At 32.0% G+C, this 21,069-nt stretch overlaps 3 protein-coding genes across 5 annotated transcripts; 2 read left to right on the forward strand and 1 right to left on the reverse strand.

Moving 5' to 3' along the window:
- Positions 1-817: 817 nt before the first annotated feature.
- Positions 818-2,710, forward strand: LOC137808107 (homeobox-leucine zipper protein HAT4-like). Its single transcript, XM_068609057.1, has 4 exons — positions 818-1,249; positions 1,450-1,760; positions 1,855-1,934; positions 2,030-2,710. The coding sequence occupies exons 1-4, from the start codon at positions 841-843 to the stop codon at positions 2,358-2,360; spliced, it is 1,131 nt and encodes a 376-aa protein (XP_068465158.1). The 5' UTR covers positions 818-840; the 3' UTR covers positions 2,361-2,710.
- A 6,947-nt stretch (positions 2,711-9,657) lies between these two features.
- Positions 9,658-11,691, reverse strand: LOC137808106 (uncharacterized). 2 transcript variants are annotated; one of them, XM_068609056.1, is made up of 2 exons: positions 9,835-11,691; positions 9,658-9,732 (listed from the first exon to the last, which is right to left on the reverse strand). In XM_068609056.1, the coding sequence occupies exons 1-2, from the start codon at positions 11,574-11,576 to the stop codon at positions 9,720-9,722; spliced, it is 1,755 nt and encodes a 584-aa protein (XP_068465157.1). In that variant the 5' UTR covers positions 11,577-11,691; the 3' UTR covers positions 9,658-9,719. The 2 variants fall into 2 exon arrangements, with proteins under 2 accessions (XP_068465157.1, XP_068465156.1); XM_068609055.1 differs by having other exon boundaries at positions 9,658-11,687.
- A 5,270-nt stretch (positions 11,692-16,961) lies between these two features.
- LOC137808108 (phosphatidylglycerophosphate phosphatase PTPMT2-like) lies at positions 16,962-20,633 on the forward strand. 2 transcript variants are annotated; one of them, XM_068609059.1, is made up of 7 exons: positions 17,045-17,210; positions 17,435-17,654; positions 18,394-18,516; positions 19,208-19,301; positions 19,606-19,688; positions 19,782-19,871; positions 20,084-20,633. In XM_068609059.1, the coding sequence occupies exons 2-7, from the start codon at positions 17,460-17,462 to the stop codon at positions 20,459-20,461; spliced, it is 963 nt and encodes a 320-aa protein (XP_068465160.1). In that variant the 5' UTR covers positions 17,045-17,210; positions 17,435-17,459; the 3' UTR covers positions 20,462-20,633. The 2 variants fall into 2 exon arrangements, with proteins under 2 accessions (XP_068465159.1, XP_068465160.1); XM_068609058.1 differs by having other exon boundaries at positions 16,962-17,654.
- The last annotated feature ends 436 nt before the right edge of the window (positions 20,634-21,069 follow it).

The raw sequence follows: 21,069 nt of genomic DNA on the forward strand, positions 1-21,069 counted from the left end.
GATGTCCAGGGATGATGCTCATCATGCCTGTTCCTACCTCTGACATTTTACCTCAGCCGTTGATGTAGCAACTCATTTCACTCCTGGCCCAAATCTTCAGGTGCCACCTGCCCCACCCTGTTAAATGCTCAAGATTTCTTGCGATTTGCCACCCCACACTCTATCCTACCTAAACCTAACTCCATTTATTTTCCTTTCTACAATTTTATCAAACTCCTCATAAACTTACCCACATTCCTTAATTCATAAAATAAAACCACTATTCATTTATTACTTTTATAACATTGCACATGTCTTATCACCCTCGCTACGAAAACTTTAGAAAAGGAAAACCAGTCTCGTCAGCCAAAAAATGTGACATGAACAATGATGTGATGTATATAGTTATCGTCCTATCACAAAACCTTTCACAAATCTTCTTTCTCTGCCTGATGGCTCATTAGTGTGAAATAACAAACTTCTTTTTCTGAATTCAAATTTTAAAAGGGGATATCGTTTTCGTGTGTTTTTCCTGGTTGTGCTCCACTACTGGTTTCGTTACGTATTTAGGGCACAGTAAGAAAAAGATGGTATGTTATAGTGTAGGAATTTTTGATATAATGTTTGAGTGGTATTATTATTCAGCGGTCAATGGAATTAGTTGTGGTGTTGTGGAGTGGGACTTATCCAATGGTGGAAACTTAAGATGGCGTGAAAGTTATCCAAAAAGATGAGAGTGTGAAAGTAAAGTTATAATAAAGTGGAGTTTATTTACCAAATGGTCAAAGGTAAAGAATAAAGAGGTTAAGGAGGGGAAGAGAGAGAAAGCAGGTGGGTTGTATTATTTTGGGGGCAAATGTCATGATTGAGATAACTGGCCTTGCTGACATAAAGTCATCATTGAACTTACACACTACTCCCACCCATTCTCTCTCCTTTCTATATAACCTCAACCCACACGGCCCCCCTTCCCACTCCAAAACTCCCCTGCTTTTCATTCATTCATTCATCATCCCCTTCTCTCTCTCTCTCTCTCTCTCTCGAGCTCAAACTACATCCCTCTCTACCCAACTTCTTCAGCCGCTAAATTTTATAAAGCTAGAGATGATGGTTCAAAAGGAAGATTTGGGTTTGAGTCTGAGCCTCAACTTCCGTCACAATATCCCAAATCCTCAACATCTTACACTCATCTCCTCCTCAACTCATTCATCTTCCCCTTCGGCTTCAAATCCTTTTAAACCCTCTTGGAACGACCCTTTCGCCTCTTCGGGTATGTCCTAAAATTCCTCCTCTTTCCAAAAATAAAACCTTTTTCCTTTTTATTTCCATGCTTATAATGTTCCAGATCTGTTCAAGTTTATCTCTTTATTTCCTTTCTCTCCACATCTGTTCAAGCTTTATTTTTCATTCGCTTTTTGTCCCCATATGCATGACCCTCAAATTTAATCATTTTTTTTTGTGTTCATCCAGATCGAAACTCGGACACATGCAGAGGCGAAACCCGATCTTTCCTCCGCGGAATCGACGTGAATCGGTTACCTTCGGCCGTGGACATGGAAGAGGAAGCGGGAGTTTCGTCCCCGAACAGCACCGTCTCGAGCGTGAGCGGAAAGCGGAGCGAGCGAGAACCCAACGGTGAAGAACACGACATGAACAGAGCGTGTTCCCGCGGAATCAGCGACGAAGAAGACGGCGAAACCTCAAGGAAAAAACTCCGACTCTCCAAAGACCAATCAGCTATTCTTGAAGAAAGTTTCAAAGAGCACAATACCCTCAACCCGGTATGCTTAACAGAAAACCACCTTAATAAGTTATTATATTTTCTGTAGTACTAAAACAAAATTGCTAACGTTAATTAATTTAATGATTTGGCAGAAGCAAAAGCTGGCACTGGCAAAACAGCTAGGCCTTCTACCAAGACAAGTTGAGGTGTGGTTCCAGAACCGGAGGGCAAGGTTAGTTTACAAATTATACAGAGCACGAAATAATAACCGGTTTTAATATAAAGTTTATTTTTTATTAAACGTGTTCCTTGTGAAATTAATTTCAGGACTAAACTGAAGCAGACTGAGGTGGATTGCGAGGTGTTGAAAAGGTGTTGCGAGAATCTGACGGAGGAAAATAGAAGGTTGCAGAAGGAAGTTCAGGAGCTTAGAGCACTCAAACTTTCCCCTCAGTTTTACATGCAAATGACCCCACCCACCACACTCACTATGTGCCCATCTTGCGAGCGGGTGGCTGTTCCGTCCTCCGCCGTTGATGCCGCCACACGTCATCATCCCATGGCCCAGGCCCAGACACACGGTCGGCCCATACCCATTGGGCCGTGGGCTTCGGCTGGTCCCATTCCGCAGCGGGCCTTTGATGGTTTCCACCAGTGATGTGGAGGGAAGGGTGTGAATTAGAATTAATTTTATGGAGCTACTTCTACTGGTACTAGGGTGTAGGTGTGTACCCCAAAAAGAAAAAAATGGGGGAAACAGTGAGGAAGGGTTCGGAATTGTGCGTTCCGAAGTGCGATCTAGGATATGGTCATTAGAAGAAGGGATCTGGTGGGTCTCCAATGTTTTGTACCACTTTGACTCATCATCTTTTGTTTTGTTTGGATGACCTATATTAGTTAGGAGCTTTTCAGTTTTTAGTATTACTTAACCTTTTCCCCATGTCAAGACTAAACACACACTTTGTGTAAAGTGCAATTCTCTACTTAAATTATATATCTTTCTTTCCATACCCTATTTCACTATTTCTTTTGCTTTTCATCACGATTCCACTCACTCACACACCCCTTTCACCCTCGGATACTTTATTTTCTTTTTAGTATCTATATTTCCCAGGCATCTTATATCCACAACTTCCGATATCTTAATAAACAAGTTTCTCTTTCGGATCATATTTCTACAATATTTTAACTTCAAACGTTCTTATTTCATTATTATACCAATACTTCACAATTTTCAAATGCTTTAAATCAGATTTATAACATTATAGTAAATAATCAACTTTTAATACGCCTTTCCTACATCTTTATCATGACAATGAAATAAAACAAGGGAAATACGCCTTTCTTGGAAATAAAAGACGTTCAAGAATTACTTTCCAGGAAATATATATATATATATATATATCACCACCATATTCATAAAAATTATAAAAAAAAGTGATAATTTAAAAATTAAAAATAAATATAAATTATTGTTTTTTTAATTTAAAAAATTGTGTAATTACTTTACATGTTAGAGTGAGAAAAAAAGTGATTGAAAAAGTAATTTATGACGGCGATTTAAATGTTTATTATATTTTATAAATTTTTGTACACATCTAAATTTATGATCTCCTCTGTATTTTTAGAATAATTTAGTAGCTGTATTGGATATGTGTTGGTCAGCATCTATCTTCTGTTCTGTTTTCTTAGTCGACAGAGGAAATTGTTCACTGCTGTGATGGTGGGGCCTTCTTAAATCTTGGCATTCAACTATATTAAAGTTTCATGTTTGTTCTTTGATGTGAAGTCAAAATTTGATGTATTGTTTGGAAAATAGTTATTCATCAATGCTTGAAAGATCCTTGTTGGGTTTGGAAGATTTGGTATGGATCATTACTTCTGGAGTTTTGGGCATGAATAACAGGTGAAAATAACTGTAGTAAAAAAAAAAGGGAAACGTGGATTTGAAAGGATTGATAAACTTCTCACTGTGAAATTAAATAATTGTGATTTTGATTTTGGGGGTGGGGCCCTGGAATGGAAAATATAATTGGTTTCTTATTTTAAGGGTCAATTTAGGTTGTAGAGTAGCACTGTGACCACGCCTGTTCTATAAATAATGGTTTAAGAAATTTGGGTCATTATCAGCCCAAATAACAATGCTCTGTTTTTGTGCATAACATAACAGGCTCCCTGTTTTCATGGATTATGTTGATTGATAAACTCCAAGAATTGATATGGACAAACTCAAACATATAAAATCCAAGGATTGACCAAACTCACGCCTATGTTTACTATACTAATAAACTTTTATAATCCAATGATGCAACTTACTTATTCAATATCTTCTACAATACAATAAGATGCTGTCAAAATATCTACATGTTCATTGAATTAAGTGGACTTGATGAATTTCCAAAATATTCAACGTTAATTTCGTAAGGAAATCAAATGGTTGGCTTATTGTTTCTCATTTTGTGTCAACGCTGAATGTGACGTGAATTCTATTTGATTCACCCATATTTCTTCTCTTATAGGATTAATGCCATTTTCTTGGTGGGATTTATAAACATTGACTAAAGGCTTTTTTATGGTAGAAATTGTGTATAAAATAGTACTTGGCTTCATGATTTCAGATGGAAATATTTGACTGCTTTTAGTATTTTAGTAAACAAAAGAAAATATTTTAGTGACCTAATTTTAACAATGTCAACTAAATGGATTAGCTCCAAATAGAAAAGGTTCAAAATTCAACCAAAGTAGCCCAAATAGAATTGTGTATTTTTCCTCATACAAACTCAAACCAACTTACCCGCATTGATTAAGAGTTTTGCAGATGTACTTTTATAGAAATTGAATTAAGTTGGATTATTGTAAATAAATATAAATATTTAATATAGTTAAACATTTAAAACTAAAACTTAAAAACCCACTTATTAAAACTACAATAACTTTGAATTAATTATGTTCTACATGGGTGATACCATATTTAATTTGTCTCATCTTAAAAAAAAATGATTGTGACTTTTAAAAGCATGAGTCCACAACAGTTTTGCTTTCAATGGGAAAATTGCTTTTCTTTTCCCTGCCAGTGCAAAACATGGGTGTTACTTTAGTTTGTTATAAAAAAGTATTGTTCTTATACCTTATTTACATTTTACAACAGCAATATACACAATTTGGATGTTAGTTGATGAAAAATATAGTGGCTTATAAGATTATGATAGGGTTCATAAAGTTTATCAAACGCACACGTGTTTTCATATTGGGTTTCTTGAGAAGTAGGAGAAACCATGTTCAAATATTATTTATGTGCTGTTGTACTTTGTTTTACTCTAGTTAAGTCCATGGCAAATCCAATAATAACAATCTCTTGCATTTGAATCGTTAACTTTGTTGCGTTCATTCAAGGAAATATATTATTATTATTATTAAGAGACAATGATGTATAATCCAAAAACTCTCAATAATAAACAAACTTATTCATTATCAAAAGATAAATTACGAAATGAATCTAGACTATTAATAACACCTTATTCGAACTACTACTACCTTTCAAATAACTAAATCAACATAATAATAATAATTATAATTATAATTAACAAATTAATAGCTTGAAGAAAATAAGGGATCATAAACCCCAAAGTTGTAATTATTAGAGGAGTAACCAATTATAAATACACTATGCAAACACAAGGGAGAATAAGACTCAAATCCTAATAAATGTTCTAGCTTAAAACACATGACCAGAACAAAAGTTATAGTTTTGAAATATTTTTATTTCCTATTTCTACAAATATTTTTTAATACTTAAAAATATTTAAAATAGATGGTATATACTTATTATTTTAAACGTTTCATTAAATGTTGTTTTCATTGTGCAAAAAAATGTTACATTTTTTAATTGCTTAAATAAAAAGGAAAAGAGGAAGTTTTTGTGTGTGTTGAAAACGAGAACAGAGACTTTATTTTGCAAGGTTTTTTCCACTGTATTGTGTTCTCTTCTCTCTACAAGAAATAAATGGTTTGAAAAATAAGGAAGAACGAAAACCATAAAAAAGGAAAGTAACACATACATGAATCCCAAGTTTGAGAAGTTGGAAGTCCTTTTTGAGTTAGATCTCAGCAATAATCGCTTCGACGGGAAGTTCTGAGTTGATCAGTTCGTGTTCGACTTGTTCAAGAATTTCAGAAACTCGCCGAAAGAAAGTGTGTTTTCCCGTTACAGAATCAATTTTGCTTTTTTACTCTCGTGGATCCAAAGGTAATTGTTATTATAACAATGTATTTTCATTTCATTGCTCATTGCTCTGTTCTAATAATCAATGCATGTTGTTTTCAAATTCCATTGTGAGATTAATTATGACCGATCTTGATTCAAAGGAGTGAAATTATACATAATAGCAGCTTTAGACTAATGTGGAAAACCAACGGTGTTTCAGTTGCAACAACCTTGGATAAACTATATATGCTGTAGCAGATATATGTCAGGTAATACCACTTGTTTTCGTTGCATCCTTCGTTTCATTTATTGTTCCAAGGGAGGCAATTGTCTTTGCTCCCCATATTTTCCAATTAAATTAAATCAATGACTATAGAAGATTTTGGATTATCGATAGTTCATAAAATTATATATTGTCAAACCAGTTGAAAGGGGTGAAGACAAAGAATAAAAGCTAAGAGCTTAACTATTAAAAATTGTAAGCTTAACTAAGATCTCAAACTATACTTTATCAATTGATGCATTGGATTTTCTTTAGAAGGATGTGCCTAAGAAATATTTTGTTTTCTCATCTTCTTGCAGTATGCCTTTTTTCCCTTGTTCAGCTCAGGAAAGTTCTCTATCTTCCAAATGTTATTAGATTTCATCTTAGTTAGGTGTCAAGATTATTTCCTTTATTCTGCTGATTTTCTTAACTCTAAATCTAATTTTGGATATTGCATATGGTCCTTTGGAGAATAGATTGAGAATCTTACCTGTGTAGTTTGGTGAGGGTTGTAGCAGAAGCATACTGTGCTATAAACCATTCTCACCCAAATTCACCAGAATTCTCTGCTGTGAAATAGCAATCCATACTTAGTTCTGTAATATCTCTATTAATTGAGGCAGTTACTTGATTTTTAATGTTACCACTTGCAAGTATAAGATGAGTGGTGGTTTATTTAAAATCAGTGCTTATTGTATTTATCTCCTCAATTTCTTTTGCATGTGTACTGGTAGAGATACGATTCACACTTTACTAAGTTTACTTGAATGTTGAAGATAAAGTGTTGTGCATGAGAACACTTTACTTTATTTGTGACTTTTGCATGTAGTGATCAATTTGTTTTGCTTACAGATGTTTATTTGGTTACATCTTTTACAGGAAGAGAAGTGTCCTTTTCTTCTTTTGCTATTTTGTTGTCCAAGACTAAAAGAAAAACACTTTGAATATATGTATTAAGTTGGTATTACATGATTGTGTGAAGCCTAATATTCTTATAATATCTCAAGAGGAGAGTTTTATTTTTGCATTTATTGTTTGTTACTAGTTTCACAGTGTTTCAATCAAATGAGTTAATTGGAAAACTTTATTTTAGACTTTTTGTATTTGGACTTTTATCTTCGATAGTTTCAATTTAACACTTGTTTAATATTAATTAATTCTTAAAGCCCGTGCACTATGTATATAAATTCTTAATTACCAGATAGTTTTGATTTTGTCTATCAATAAGAAAAATGCTTTAATTGTATATTCAGAGCTTTATTTAGATAGTATCAATACTGATTTGTAGGATCCATATTTATCTTCGTGATTCATTTTCTACTTATTTGCATAAATTTTGGGCTAAATAACATGCATGCAATAATTATGTTTTATTAAGCAGCAACACAACTTCAAAATGCAAAGGATTTTTTCTTCTTCTAATCTCTGTCTTAAACTATTAACTAAATTGAAATAGTAAAGTTGTATTATAATAAACTTGCAGAAACAGAAGCTTGTATTTATTTTCTGCATGCTACTTTATTAATAAGTTGAAACTTAAGGTTTTTATTATTATTATTTTTTTTAAAATAAAGTATATTTATTATTATAAAATATAAAGCGGAGTTTTGCAGCTACTTTTTATTTCTGGATAAGTTTGTCTTCACTATTTTTCTGTTTCTATTACTCAAAAACATTTTTTTATTTTATTTTTAGATTTATTTATTTATCTTTACATTGGTGGTTAGTGGGTATTGATGTTAGTTATCCAGAAATTACAGGTATTTCTGGTGATAAAATAGAGGAAAGCAAAGTATTGTGATTTTAAAAACTAATACACACACATATTGGAAGCCCATTCGCTATAACTAGAGACGTATATAATTATAGTTCAGTTGAGTATGAAAACACATGACGTTTACTTTAAGTATTTTCTTAAGAAAAAAAATGAAGTTGAAAATATATTTGGTTGATTAAAAATTAATTATTTTCTTAAAAGATTGTTTAATTTTGACTCATTTATGTGTGTGATTCTAAATTAAAAACTTGTGCTTACTTATTTGAGAAAACTGTAAAACAATTTGTCGTAGATTGTTACTAGTGGAAACAAAATTCAATTATACTACCTCATTCTTATATGTTTAACTGTTCAAACCTTATTTTCACGGAGTTTCACTTGGGAAATTTATATAACCTTTTAAAGTAAAATTTTACTATACAAACAATCTCAATAAAAGTAACTTTTTTTTTTACTTACAACTCCTTATTAAACTTAGTAAGATTATTTAATAATGGACTCTGTCTTCAATAATCTTTCATATTATTTTTTCATAGTAATGGATCTTGGTATGATTTTGATTTACAAGAAGACGTAATGGTCCAAACACAGTTAAAATTAACTATATTTAGGAGAATATCTAAACTAGTAATATCCCGTAATTATAAATTTTTTATCAAGTACAATTTCACATAGTAAGTCATATTAAGTTGAAATCTGATTATAATAAAATTGTATCACTTAACACAACTTTAATTCAAATACATTGAAGTCGTGTTACATTTACACGATTTCTTCATAATAAAATCATGTGACACACTGATATAACTTATCCATTTTAATAATTTTTTAAAATTTAACTTATTTGAGTAATTAATGTGTAAAATTGATCTTAATTGATAAAAATTCATCGATTATGCCAAGTTGAGAAGATTATTGTCTAAATATGATAGTTCTAGGCTAGGTATTCTATAATATTATGTAATTTATTGTGCATGCATTCAATAATGATTTAGTTTCATTAAATACTTTATATACACTCAAAATTACCTTCATGTTGTGATATAATTAATACCTTATATATAAAGAATGTAAATAAGAGTTGGATCACACAGGTATCATAACCGTGATATCACTTGTTTGTTTTTCCTAGATCCCGGTTACCTAAAAAGAATCGGGAATTAGAGGCTGACAGAACGAAATTGTTAGAAAGCAGGACGGAACAGTGCTGTCTTATTTTGTATCGACTGGGAACTTCAATTTGAGTGTCTATTTGATGAAACACACTCTTTTCCTACATTGTACTTGTAAACTGCCCAAAATAAAGAACAACACTAATTGGGCCATAACATCCCTTTATTCATTTCTTTTTATGATGTACTTGCCAGCATAAGACAAATAGCATAATAGTGAATGAAGCCACAATTCCACTTTTCCCCAACAATGCTCAGAAACTTTAATGCTTTGTTTTTGATTCAGGGATGAATTTGAGATAAGAGTAAAATAATGGACTTGCGTCATATCCCCTCATTTAAACTCAATTTTTTGTATGACTTCTAATAAATTTAATCAACACTATAAAAATGTTAAAAAAAATTATTAACCTTTGTCTCCAACAATCTGTAAGTTGTAATTGGTGAATACTAATTCACTACAGTTACCTTGTACAAAGAAGAAATGGTGAAATCCGCATAAGGGCATAAGAAATTGAAGATATTGCAAGGCCTAAGTAATATGAGTAAATCTGTGTGTGCCATAAATGTTTATGGGGGAAGAGGAAAGGAGTATCCAATTACAACCTTAATCTGTGGAAAGAAACATCCTTATCAATTTAATTACATCCCATTTAATTAATGTAGTAAGCAGTAGAAGGATTTGATATGACAAGGATCTTCAATATTATTTACCTTGAAGAGTTTCTTGCATTTCTTGTACTCCTCTTGATAGACTCAATTCTCTGAAGCCTTATTTGCTCTCTAAACTTAGCTATGAACTCATCAGCCTTCTTATCCACATCTGGTCCTTCATCACCACTTGTTCCACTGAAACCCCCATCTATTTTTGAACTTTCTCCGCCAACAACACCTCCACCCTTCTCACCAATGATTCCTCCTCCTCCACCATCTTCATCCTCGCTTTCCGTGTCCTCTTCTTCATCATCATCATCAGATTCCACGAGTACCTTGTTAAGAAAGCTTTCTTTCTCAGCTGCCTGTGACACCAGAGGCACGCTTGCATTCCCCATGAACTTGTCACTTCCAAACGACACCCTTTGCATGGATTGTTTTTCTTCATCCACTATTTTCCCCACCGGCATGTTTCTCTCATTTGTGAAGCTTCTCTTCAACTCCTTATCGAAGGAAGGTCCGTTGAATGAAACACCGTACCTTGGCTTCATGGGCACTGATTTCTGAAACATCATTGGTGGGGGTGGTGGAGGTGGAGGAGGACAAGATTTGTAGAACCCCTTCTTCCTCACTACATCCTCTGCGTTTTTGGCAGGTGATTCTGTTGAGAAAGAAGGCGCAGGAGACAAGGAACTTGCTCGGAAAGAACGTGAAGTTTGAGGCTTTGGTGGGCGAGGTTCCACCTTAGAGAACTCAGGTTCCTCCTTTGAAGATTGATGGGTGAAGGCATCGTCAACTTCTTCTTGCTTGGGTTCCATTCTTCCTGATCTAGAACGCCATGGAATGGGAGAAGGAAGCACCACGCTCTCTTTCTTTTTGTCCTCGGCTCTTGGACCTTCAACTTCAGCATTTTTATTTGAATTGCTTGAAAATCTTTTAGAAGATGTTGACCTATTTAGAGATCGAACACCAACATCAACATCATCGGCTTCAACTTCTGCTTTTCTATTGGAGTTGCTCGAAAGCCTTTTGGAACTCATTGACCTATTTAGAGATTGATCATCAACATCACCAGCTTCAACTTCAGCACTTTTACTTGAATTGCTTGAAAATCTTCTGAAGGTTGTTGGCCTATTCGGACATTGAACATCAACATCAACAGCAGCAGCAGCACCATCAGCTTCAACAAATTCTGCTTTTATATTCAAATTGCTTGAAAATCTTCTAGAACTCATTGACCTATTTAGAGATTGAACATCAACATCTTTATCATCATCAGACAAGCGAGACTTCAAGCTTCGAATAGGCAGAAGCAAAGGCTTGTCCCCACTCTGGTCATCAAAACTAGAAAGCTTTTTCAACGGTGGAGCAACCACAACAACAGGTTCGTTCCTCCGGTGCTGGTTGCTCCACGTTTGGACTTTGGTTTCATCGGACTCAGCCGGGCTTTCAGCCTCGTCCTCGAAGAAGGAAGAGACCTGAAGGAACTTGGAGACAAGAGTTTGAGCGGTGTCGAACTTTGAGTTGTTATTCTCTTTATCTGCTTCATTGTTTCGGCGACTGAAGAGGCCGTAAGAGATGGCGACCCCGACGAAGAGAAGGTGGAGGAGTTCCCAGTTTCTGGTGAGTAGTGATTGGTTGATGAAGTGAGGAGCTTGTGAGGGAAACAGGGGGAGAATAACGAAGAAGATGAGAAAGAGTGCGGCTTTGTAGAGGAAATGGTAATAGAATTTATCTGGGTCTTGTTGGTTGTGTTGAAAGGGTAACTTTTGTTGCTTGGTAGCGTGGATTGCAGCAGCCATTGGAGAAGGATGAGAGAATGTATGGTGAGAGAGGTGAAGAAGAAGAAGAAGGGGAAGAGAGTAGTTTACTTGGAAGAAGAGGAAAAAAAGGTTAAGATGCAGCGTCAAAGACAAAATGTCAAGTCTAGCCTTGCCTTTATTCCTTTTAGCCCTTTCGGTTCTAAGACAAAGATGCTTTGCCTCCCTGCATTCTCACTCACTACATAAACTTACTTAACTTCCTATATCATTATTCATTAACTGTTGCTAACAAACATTTCTAAATTCTGAAACTTCTGCTTTTAAATTTAACAAACTCACTTAGTTGAAGCTTTGTTTTTTCTTGAAATTTTTCATATCTTCAAAAGTTCTCCAGTGTCTTAAAATTCCAACCAAACTATACACCTTGAGACTGATTTGGGTTTGCATATTATTGAGGCACCTCCTAGACTTTCTGCTGCAACATGATCTGTTGATACTCTTTTTCTCCCAGTGTGAGCTGTTAATAATAGTTTTGGGCCACAGTCACCCAAAAAAAAAAAAAACTCAGGCGATACCTTTCTTAGCTTCCCTTTGGTTCTAGAAACTTTAATTTTCGTGGACATGCATATATCTTATTAATTTGACATGAAGAGAATAGTGCAAAATTGGCACAACTGAAGTGAGCTTTAATAGGTTTGACCAGTATTTTCCCCCAGTAGGTTGATGGAATAAAACTAATCGTAAAAAGAGTGAAATGAAAACAACAATTTGTTCAGGTGATGGTCCATTAAAGCAGATTTGGAGGAACATATGCACACGGTCCATCAGCATCGAATCGTTGCCTACATCTACTAACAGTTCCAAAACTCATGCTCATGACCACCTATATATCGACCTTCGGAATTTCAGATACAAAAAAGGGTTCACTTTGGAATAGAAAAAAAAATGCAAGGTGCAAATTATTAGCGTTGGAATTAGTCACGATTCCCCTCTTGTACTCCTACCATGCCTTTCATTCGGATGGAGGATGTTGGATTTATGTGACAATAGAAAAGACAAGTTCCACACAAACAATCTTGCAGTTGGAGTTGCATCCAACTGTGAAGGATATATGTTATATTGGGAGGGTCGGAGGACTAATTACATGTCTTGATCTTCATCATAGATCAACCGATATCATGTTCCGCTTCAATGGATCCATCAACATCTTAAATCCAGGAATGTTCAAGCAGAATCAGAATAAAGCTAAGTGTACCGATGAGATTATCGTAAAATTTTATTTTAATTAGCATATTATATTTAATATAAAGAATTGCAACTACGTTAAGTTTTGGTCTTATACTTATCTATTTTTGGCTGCTGTTGGATTCTCTTAAAGTTTACGCAGTGACTCAAAATGTTCCCTTAAAGGTTACGCAGTGACTCAATATGGATGCAAGTGTATATGGAATAATAAGCATATATGAGTTAGGGATTTGTGTAATGATGCAAAGATGCACAGGAAGAGAGAAATCTGTTGTCAAAGTGATGAGTGGGAAAGTTCTAAAAATGTTAGATGATTCAGCAACGGTGACTTGTTCCATTAGTGTAACTATCCACTTTATCAAAGCAGCCATAACTTGCTATTGTCTTTTAAATATTTCGGGCCATTTTTCTTTTTAAGTGAAAGACAATAAAGAAAGTTCATAATGACTATAGAATTGTGGATCATATAATTTATTTAGTGATAATTATTTTTTAAATCTAAAATTATTTACTGCTTTTTAAGAAAAATATGCTAAAACCTAGTTGTGCATGAGAGAGTGGGAATACATTTGTAACAGTTGTTGGCATTGAATCTGATTCGCAGCCATCTGCGTTTGAATATTTAAAATTCTGAGAATGGAAAAGGGTTGAGTTAGATGCTCTTTACCGCCACACCAAGAAAACTCAATAAGGAACATTAAGTCACACACACACATAGATACCCAAATAATTTTCATAAAATGAACGTAGTTCATGTGGCTGCTTCAGTTGTGTTTTGCTTCCAGTTTTTCATTTGGGGTAGGACAAGTAGAAAAAGTAACAATAAAATAACTCACTTTTCAGATAATGTAATTAAAATTGAATTTCAAAATACTTAAAAAATTAAAAGTATAATTAAAAAAGTAATTATAATAAAAATATTATTTTTATAGATAGATTGGACATTCATCTGTGAAAAAATTATTAATGGATAACTCCAATTATATCACATTTTAAATTAATATACTTTATATTCGCCTCAATTCCCTGTCCAGCACCATTTACACTTTTATTTCCCTAACTAGCACCCTTTTGCTTTTATTTCCCTATCTAGCACCCTTTTATTTTTTATTTCCCTATCTAGCACCATTTCAAAAATAAATAAAATAATAATAAATTATTGTTTTTTATATAATTTTAATTTTAAATATATTAAAAAATAAGTATTTTTAATGTTTAAAATAGTTAGAAATATAATTAATGAATAAAGAAATGAGTTTTTTACAAAATAAAAATAAAAAAGTAATAAATTAAAAATGTTTAGTTTAAATTTTTTTAAGAATAAAGAAAATAAAAAATTAAACTCTACAACAACATCTATAAACATAAATTAGTATTTATTTTTATTATTATTATTGATGATGTAATCATGTTAATTTTAAGTAAAAAATACAGGATATCATTATAAAAAAATCAAAGTCAATTAGTATTAATTAATATTGAACGCACAAATAATATTGAAGTGTCTATCTACCCTAAATGCAAAATCTTAAAAAAAAGCTAATGCAATTGCTACACTTAATGCTTAAAAATGAGAAGAAGAAAAATGTAAAAATAAATAAATATAGAAAATAAAAACAACAACATTACATCGAATCTTTCATGTTACAAAAGACTATTTGATGAAACTCAGAAATGAAGAGTATTGGTTTGCATACACTAGTCAAATACTATGTCCAAGTCCTGACATGAAAATAACTTCAAAGACGAGACCTAAGACTCTTTAATAAATAAGTATAGAGACCTCAAAAGTAACCTAATAAGGACTGATATGGACATAAGAGAACAACATAATTAAACAAAAAAATGTTCATATTGTCAAACACTAGGACACAAAAAAAAAACATATCCCAACATTATTGAATTGTGCATTTCTCGTCATTAATTATGTTTCATTTGGCACAAACTATTTAATGTACTATTGAAAAAAATATCAAATGAATGATCATCTTTCATTTATTTTTCTTTTTATGATTAACATCTACTTATTTAGTATCGTCTTATATATCTTATCTTTATCTTGTTTGGATTTTTTTTTATATCTTGTATATTTATCTTATTTTGTTTTTCCTTTATTTTATATCTTATATGTTTTTAGTTATTATTTTTTGCTCCCATTGTTTATTTATTTTTGTTTTTATTTTATTATTGTTGTTTTTATTTTCTATACTTATTTATTTTTACATTTTTGTTCTTCTCATTTTTAAGCATTAAGTGTAGCATTTGCATTAGTTTTTTTTTTAGGATTTTGCATTTAGGGTAGACACTTCAATATTATTTGTGTGACCACTATTAATTTATACTAATTGACTTTGGTTTTTTTATAATTATGTCTTGTATTTTTTACTTGAAATTAACATGATTACATCATCAATAATAATAAAAATAAATACTAATTTATGTTTATGGATTCAACTTTTATGTTGTTGTAGGATTTAATTTCTTATTTTCTTCATTCTTAAAAAAATAATTTTAAACTAAACATTTTTAATTTATTACTTTTTAATTTTTATTTTGTAAAAACTCATTTCTATATTTATTAATTATATTTCTAACTATTTTAAACATTAAAAATACTTATTTTTTAATGCATTCAAAATTAAAATTATCAAAAAAAATTAATTCATTATTTATTTATTTATTTTTGAAATTCTGCTAGATAGGGAAATAAAAAATAAAAGGGTGCTTGATAGGGAAATAAAAACAAAAGGGTGCTAGATAGGGAAATAAAAACAAAAGGGTGCTAGTTAGGGAAATAAAAGTGTAAATGACGCTAGATAGGGAATTTACCCATCTATTTCAATCTAGAATAGAATTTATCCAATTTATCACCGTAGATAATATAGTAAATAAGTGATACTAAATAGAGAATAATACTTTAATTTTGGGTTACGTTTTAATTTCATGATTATGCGTTTAATTGAGGTTAGCCGTATAATGGTTGAGATAACATTGTTTTGTTTTACGAAAATCTATACGAAGAATGGCAATCGTTTGTGTTGTTTCTCCTTAATTAGGTTTTATCTTCTTAATTGTCTCTTCTTTCGACCTTTAAATTAAAGTATGAGAACATTTGAGAATAGACTGCTAATGCTTTTCTGTATTTTTCAAAATAAGGTTTGGCTGAAGTTATATAATAAATGTTTATATAATATATTTTGTTATTTAATATATATTTTAAAAATCAAAAGAAATAAAATATAAGTTTCAAATTATTTCACTTTATTCTTTTGTATACTCGAATAAGTATTTACATTAATTTTTTATACAATTAATTATATTTAAAACTGAGTTTGAAATTAAGTGATTTACATTTGAAATTTTTTTGTATTGAAAACAACACACTAAGGTTTGCAACCTGTTATTTTGTAAAAGAAAACTTAATTAAGTTATAAATTTAGATATTTTTAATTAGTTTTTTATAAAAAAAGTATTAAATATTAATTTTTTTTATTAAATATTAAAAAAAATTATATATTTTTCAATTAGTCTCTATCGTTTAATTTTTTTATTAACTTGCTGACATGATTCTTACTTTGTCACTTTACTTAGTTATCTCACATATATATATGCATGTTATTTTGCATTAATATCAAATTATATAGTTTTGTGTGAAGGTGGTGGGTGATAAAAAAGCTTACAACAAACTTAGTTATGTTTGAGTCTATCCCTTATTTTGTTGTCCTTGTTATGTTTGTTTTGAGTGTATTTTGTTGTCATTGTTACGTTACTCAATCTTAGGCTGGTTTGTCTATTCTCTCAACACCTAATTAAGTTTTAATTTTTTTTTGTTTTTATTTATTTTCATCTAGTAATAAAAAGTTATTAATTAATTAATTATAAAATTAAAAAATAATGTTAACAAATAATAATATATGAAAACAATAAAGTGATTTTTATAATAAAAATTTAGTTAAAAAATCCAAATTTACGAGGACTTGAAATTTAATTAAGACAACAAAAATAAGAATTTTATATCTTAATGTGAAAATTCAATAAAATGAATACATTTACCATTTATTTTATTTCATAGAAATAATTTTCACGAGAAGTGTGTTGATATGTAAGGAATATGGAAATATCTTTAAGAAAATTAATGTAATTTTATTAATAAAATAAAATGGAAAGCTTGAAGTGTATAATACGATTTGGGGAAGAATTTGGGGAAACCTGTGATCTGTCTTATGAGTATCTGTCTCTTTGTTAGCAAAACTCACCTAACAGGAAAATCCCTAAAGGCGGTGACTTTCGTGTCATTCTCTCCGAGATTTTCACCTTCTTTGCATCATAATCGTCCTTTCTCCCCTCTTTCTCTCTTGCATCATTTACTTTCGGGTGAACAGAGTTTGTTGAGACAAAGAGTCAATTTCTTGTTCTCCTAGATCCTGGGTTAGAGATTCCATTTCCCAACTTTCTCTCTTATTCGATTCTTTTCCCTTATAATTTTCCTTCCTGGGGACAATTTTTTCCTCCCTTGGTCTCTCATCGGGTTTCCTCGTCCGGAACAATCAACCTTTTGAAACATAACATGGGGAATTTTGAAATTATAATTGTGGTTTATACGATAGGTATTTGTTAATTAGATTTTTTTTTACTACCTGGGTGCCCTGTAGTTGTTTCGTGATTTGGAAGTGAGTTATGCATATAGAGGAATTGAAGGGGGGTGACATAGGAGAAGGTGAGGAGGTAGGAGGGTTGACGTCAGTGGGTTATGATGCAAAGAGGGTATTGGTTGGAGCAGGTGCTCGTGTGCTATTCTACCCAACCCTTTTTTACAATGTTGTCAGGAATAAGGTTCAGGCTGAGTTTCGATGGTGGGATAAGGTTGATGAGGTATGATTTCTGCTTTTGAGCTTAACTATGTCTTGAATCATGTTACGTTATTTTGTGTTGTGTTTGTTTTCTTCTTCAATTTAGTTATGTCACAATGGTTTTACATGAAATCCGACAAATTTAATGTGTATGTGTAGAGGAAAAATACTTGCGGGTTAAAAAGATTGTTCCTTTTTTTTATAAAATTTATTGGATAAGCCTGCTATGTGATTCTTATGCTTTTGTTTGGTCATGTATAAAATAATGTTTAGTTGCTTTGAGTGTTTGGTTATATCTTCAATTTGAATGTTTTACATGCACTGCGACAAATTTAATGTGTATGCGATTATCAACTCATAGAGGGAAAGTGCTTATGGGTTAAAAACATTGTACTTTTTATTAACATTGATTGAAGATGTCAACTGGGCTTTATCATTTCTTTTTTCTTGTTATGGTTTTATTGAGATGATGATGCAACTTGTGGACCGGAGATCATATCTTGTGATAACATTACCGTATATGGAGAAGGGGTATTGGGGGTTTAGAATATTAATTGTTTGATGTAGAAACTCGTCTTAACTCATTGCATATATAATTTGAACTGTGAAACTATTAAATGATTATACTTTGGCCTTGAGAGGAAGTGTCTCATTTTCTTTTTAACTAATATGACATTTTAAAAATTGACTCTATATAAAGTTGTCTTTTGTTATTTGTGGGACACAAGGTTGATCCTAAATTTTATGCACTTAATTTTCAGTTCATATTGTTAGGCGCTGTTCCATTTCCTATAGATGTTCCACACTTGAAGGAGCTTGGTGTTCGTGGGGTCATCACATTGAATGAGTCATATGAAACTTTGGTTCCGACAACATTATATTATGTGAGTTTAATCTGTGTTTTTATTTCTGGTTAAGGTATTAATTAAAGGTTGATTTTCATTGTTGTTTATCACCCACCTTTCTAAGTAAATCCTTTTGACTACTTCATTTTATATCTAAATGATATTGAATTATAAATTTGTAAATTGTGAAATTTGAGAGTTAAGTTCATAGATTTTGTTGTCATAGAAATTTGACGATGATTAATTTGCTTTGTTGTCTTTGCAATTTCCAAAAGGTAATCAAACATTGATTATGGAATAAAACACATATTATGGTTAAATGAACCAAATATTACTTGGAAATGGTTTATAGGATACTAAACCCTGAGGCAACTTGTGAATTAGAGGCAACATTGCTACTATTAACTTACAGCATTTTTTTAGTTTAATGCTTATGTGTGTATCGTGGTTTTTATGATAAGTTTAGAATATAAAACTTTTACGAGTGACTTTAATTTTACTGTGAATCATTGTGTTCTAGTATGCAATGTGCTTTAAGATATTTAGGGTACAACACTTATTTGTGCAACATAATAGTTAGACTAGTTCTTCGCCAACATTTGTGTTCCTAATGCATTGTGTTATATTTTAATTGCGTGGGTTATGTACACATAACATCTTGGGTGTTTTCGTGACCTCAAAAGTTTATGTATGAAATTTTATCGTAATTTCTTCTTGTTAAACTTGACAGACTCACGGAATTAACCACTTAGTGATCCCTACTAGAGATTACTGTTTTGCTCCTTCATTGCATGACATACGACGTGCTGTGAATTTCATACATGGTGAGTATTATGAAAAATGATTAGACATATTCATGTTACTTTCTTTATGTGGGACAAGTTTGATTATTGATTTTAAGTTATTTGTAAAATGTTGCATACTGTGACGAACAGAATGGGAACATTATGAATTAATTTCAGTAGTTGCATGTTCAACATTTCTTATTCTTTTTATGTTGTATTCCTTTTCTGCATTCTGAAGTATTTCGATCACTTTTATGATGTATTCCTTTTCTCTTCATATATAATTTAGGTAATACACCGTTTGTAATTATTTTGACCTTTTCCATTTCTTTTTTTAATGAAGAAAACGCATTATCTGGACACACTACATATGTGCATTGCAAAGCTGGACGTGGTCGCAGCACAACTATTGTTATTTGTTATCTGGTTGGTTTCATAACTTGAAAATGAGGGAACAGCAGATCAAAATTTGTATTGTTATTGGCTAATATTGTTCTTATTTGTTGAACTTCTGTGTAGGTGCACCACAAAATGATGACACCTGGTGATGCATATGATTATCTGAAATCAATTCGACCAAGAGTGCTTCTAGCTTCCTCTCAGTGGCAAGTAAGTGTGTGATGTATCTTTCAATTATTGTCATTGTTGATTTTGAAGTTTTAAAGACTTCATATCTTCAATTTTCCTAACATCATTTGGTGTATTAAACCATGAAATAGAACTTTATATTTTCTGTGATTTTGGACTGAACACTTAATTAGTTTTGAAAAACTATTTATAGTAATATTAATCGTCATATAATTTAATTGCTGACATTTCAGGTTGTCCAAGAGTACTACCACCATATTATGGTGAGGAGGGCTGTTGGATGTGCTCCTACAACGAATCTATTAGTAAAGGCTTCTGAAGGGGCAATAGGTTCACGAGATCTTGTGATATTTGATGACAATTCTGTAGTCATGGTAACTGGGTCAGATTTAGAAGGTTACGACCCAAGTAATCAATCAAGAACTGTGGCAAGTGAAATATGGGCAGATTTAAGTGTTGTGTATCGTGTACGAGTTGCTGGACAAGCGGCATTGGAGAGAATATCATGCCTTTGGCTACGATATGGTACTACTACTAACCACAATATTTTTACTGAGAAACCAAGCAATCATCACTTGGGAGAAATTAATGTTGATATCCACATGTACTGAAAAATAAGTCATGTTTTCCCTTTTTTTTGGTCTAAAGGGCTGTATATTTTGTCTAACTCATTTTCCTCTGTATATTCCATTGTTTGCTCATTTGGGTCAGTCAATGAATGTACCTTGTTTATATGGATGTCATGTTTGCTTGTCAAGGTAGCCATTCCAAATTTTAAGAAAACCTTCTTGCAAGCTTATCATGGATGCAGTGCTTCGAAAAAAAATGAATGTAAGAGGGCTATCAACTTACACTTGTGGGAGTATAATCGGAATTCCTACTCTATTTCTTTTAATTAAAAGTGGTGTGACTTTTCTATGTTTAAGAATATAACTTTTCACTTGCCATAATTTGAAATGCAACCATCAATTTTTAGGTTATTACCAATTTTTCTTATGCTCCACCCATCATCTCCTTTATGATTGACAAAAATCCTTTGAGCAGTTCTATGCTTCTTGGTTGGAGCCTACTTGGTTTGTGAATCTAGGTTAAGGCTATACTGGATTGGTGTAAGAGAACGAAGTGAAGCGAATTGGACTATAATAAAGATAGATTGGATGGAGATGAACCGGATTCGGGTTTTTTCATTGTTTGAAATTTGAGTATTTATAATAAAATC

The sequence above is a fragment of the Phaseolus vulgaris genome, chromosome 3 (genome assembly GCF_000499845.2).
Source record: "Phaseolus vulgaris cultivar G19833 chromosome 3, P. vulgaris v2.0, whole genome shotgun sequence".
Taxonomy (NCBI): domain Eukaryota; kingdom Viridiplantae; phylum Streptophyta; class Magnoliopsida; order Fabales; family Fabaceae; genus Phaseolus; species Phaseolus vulgaris.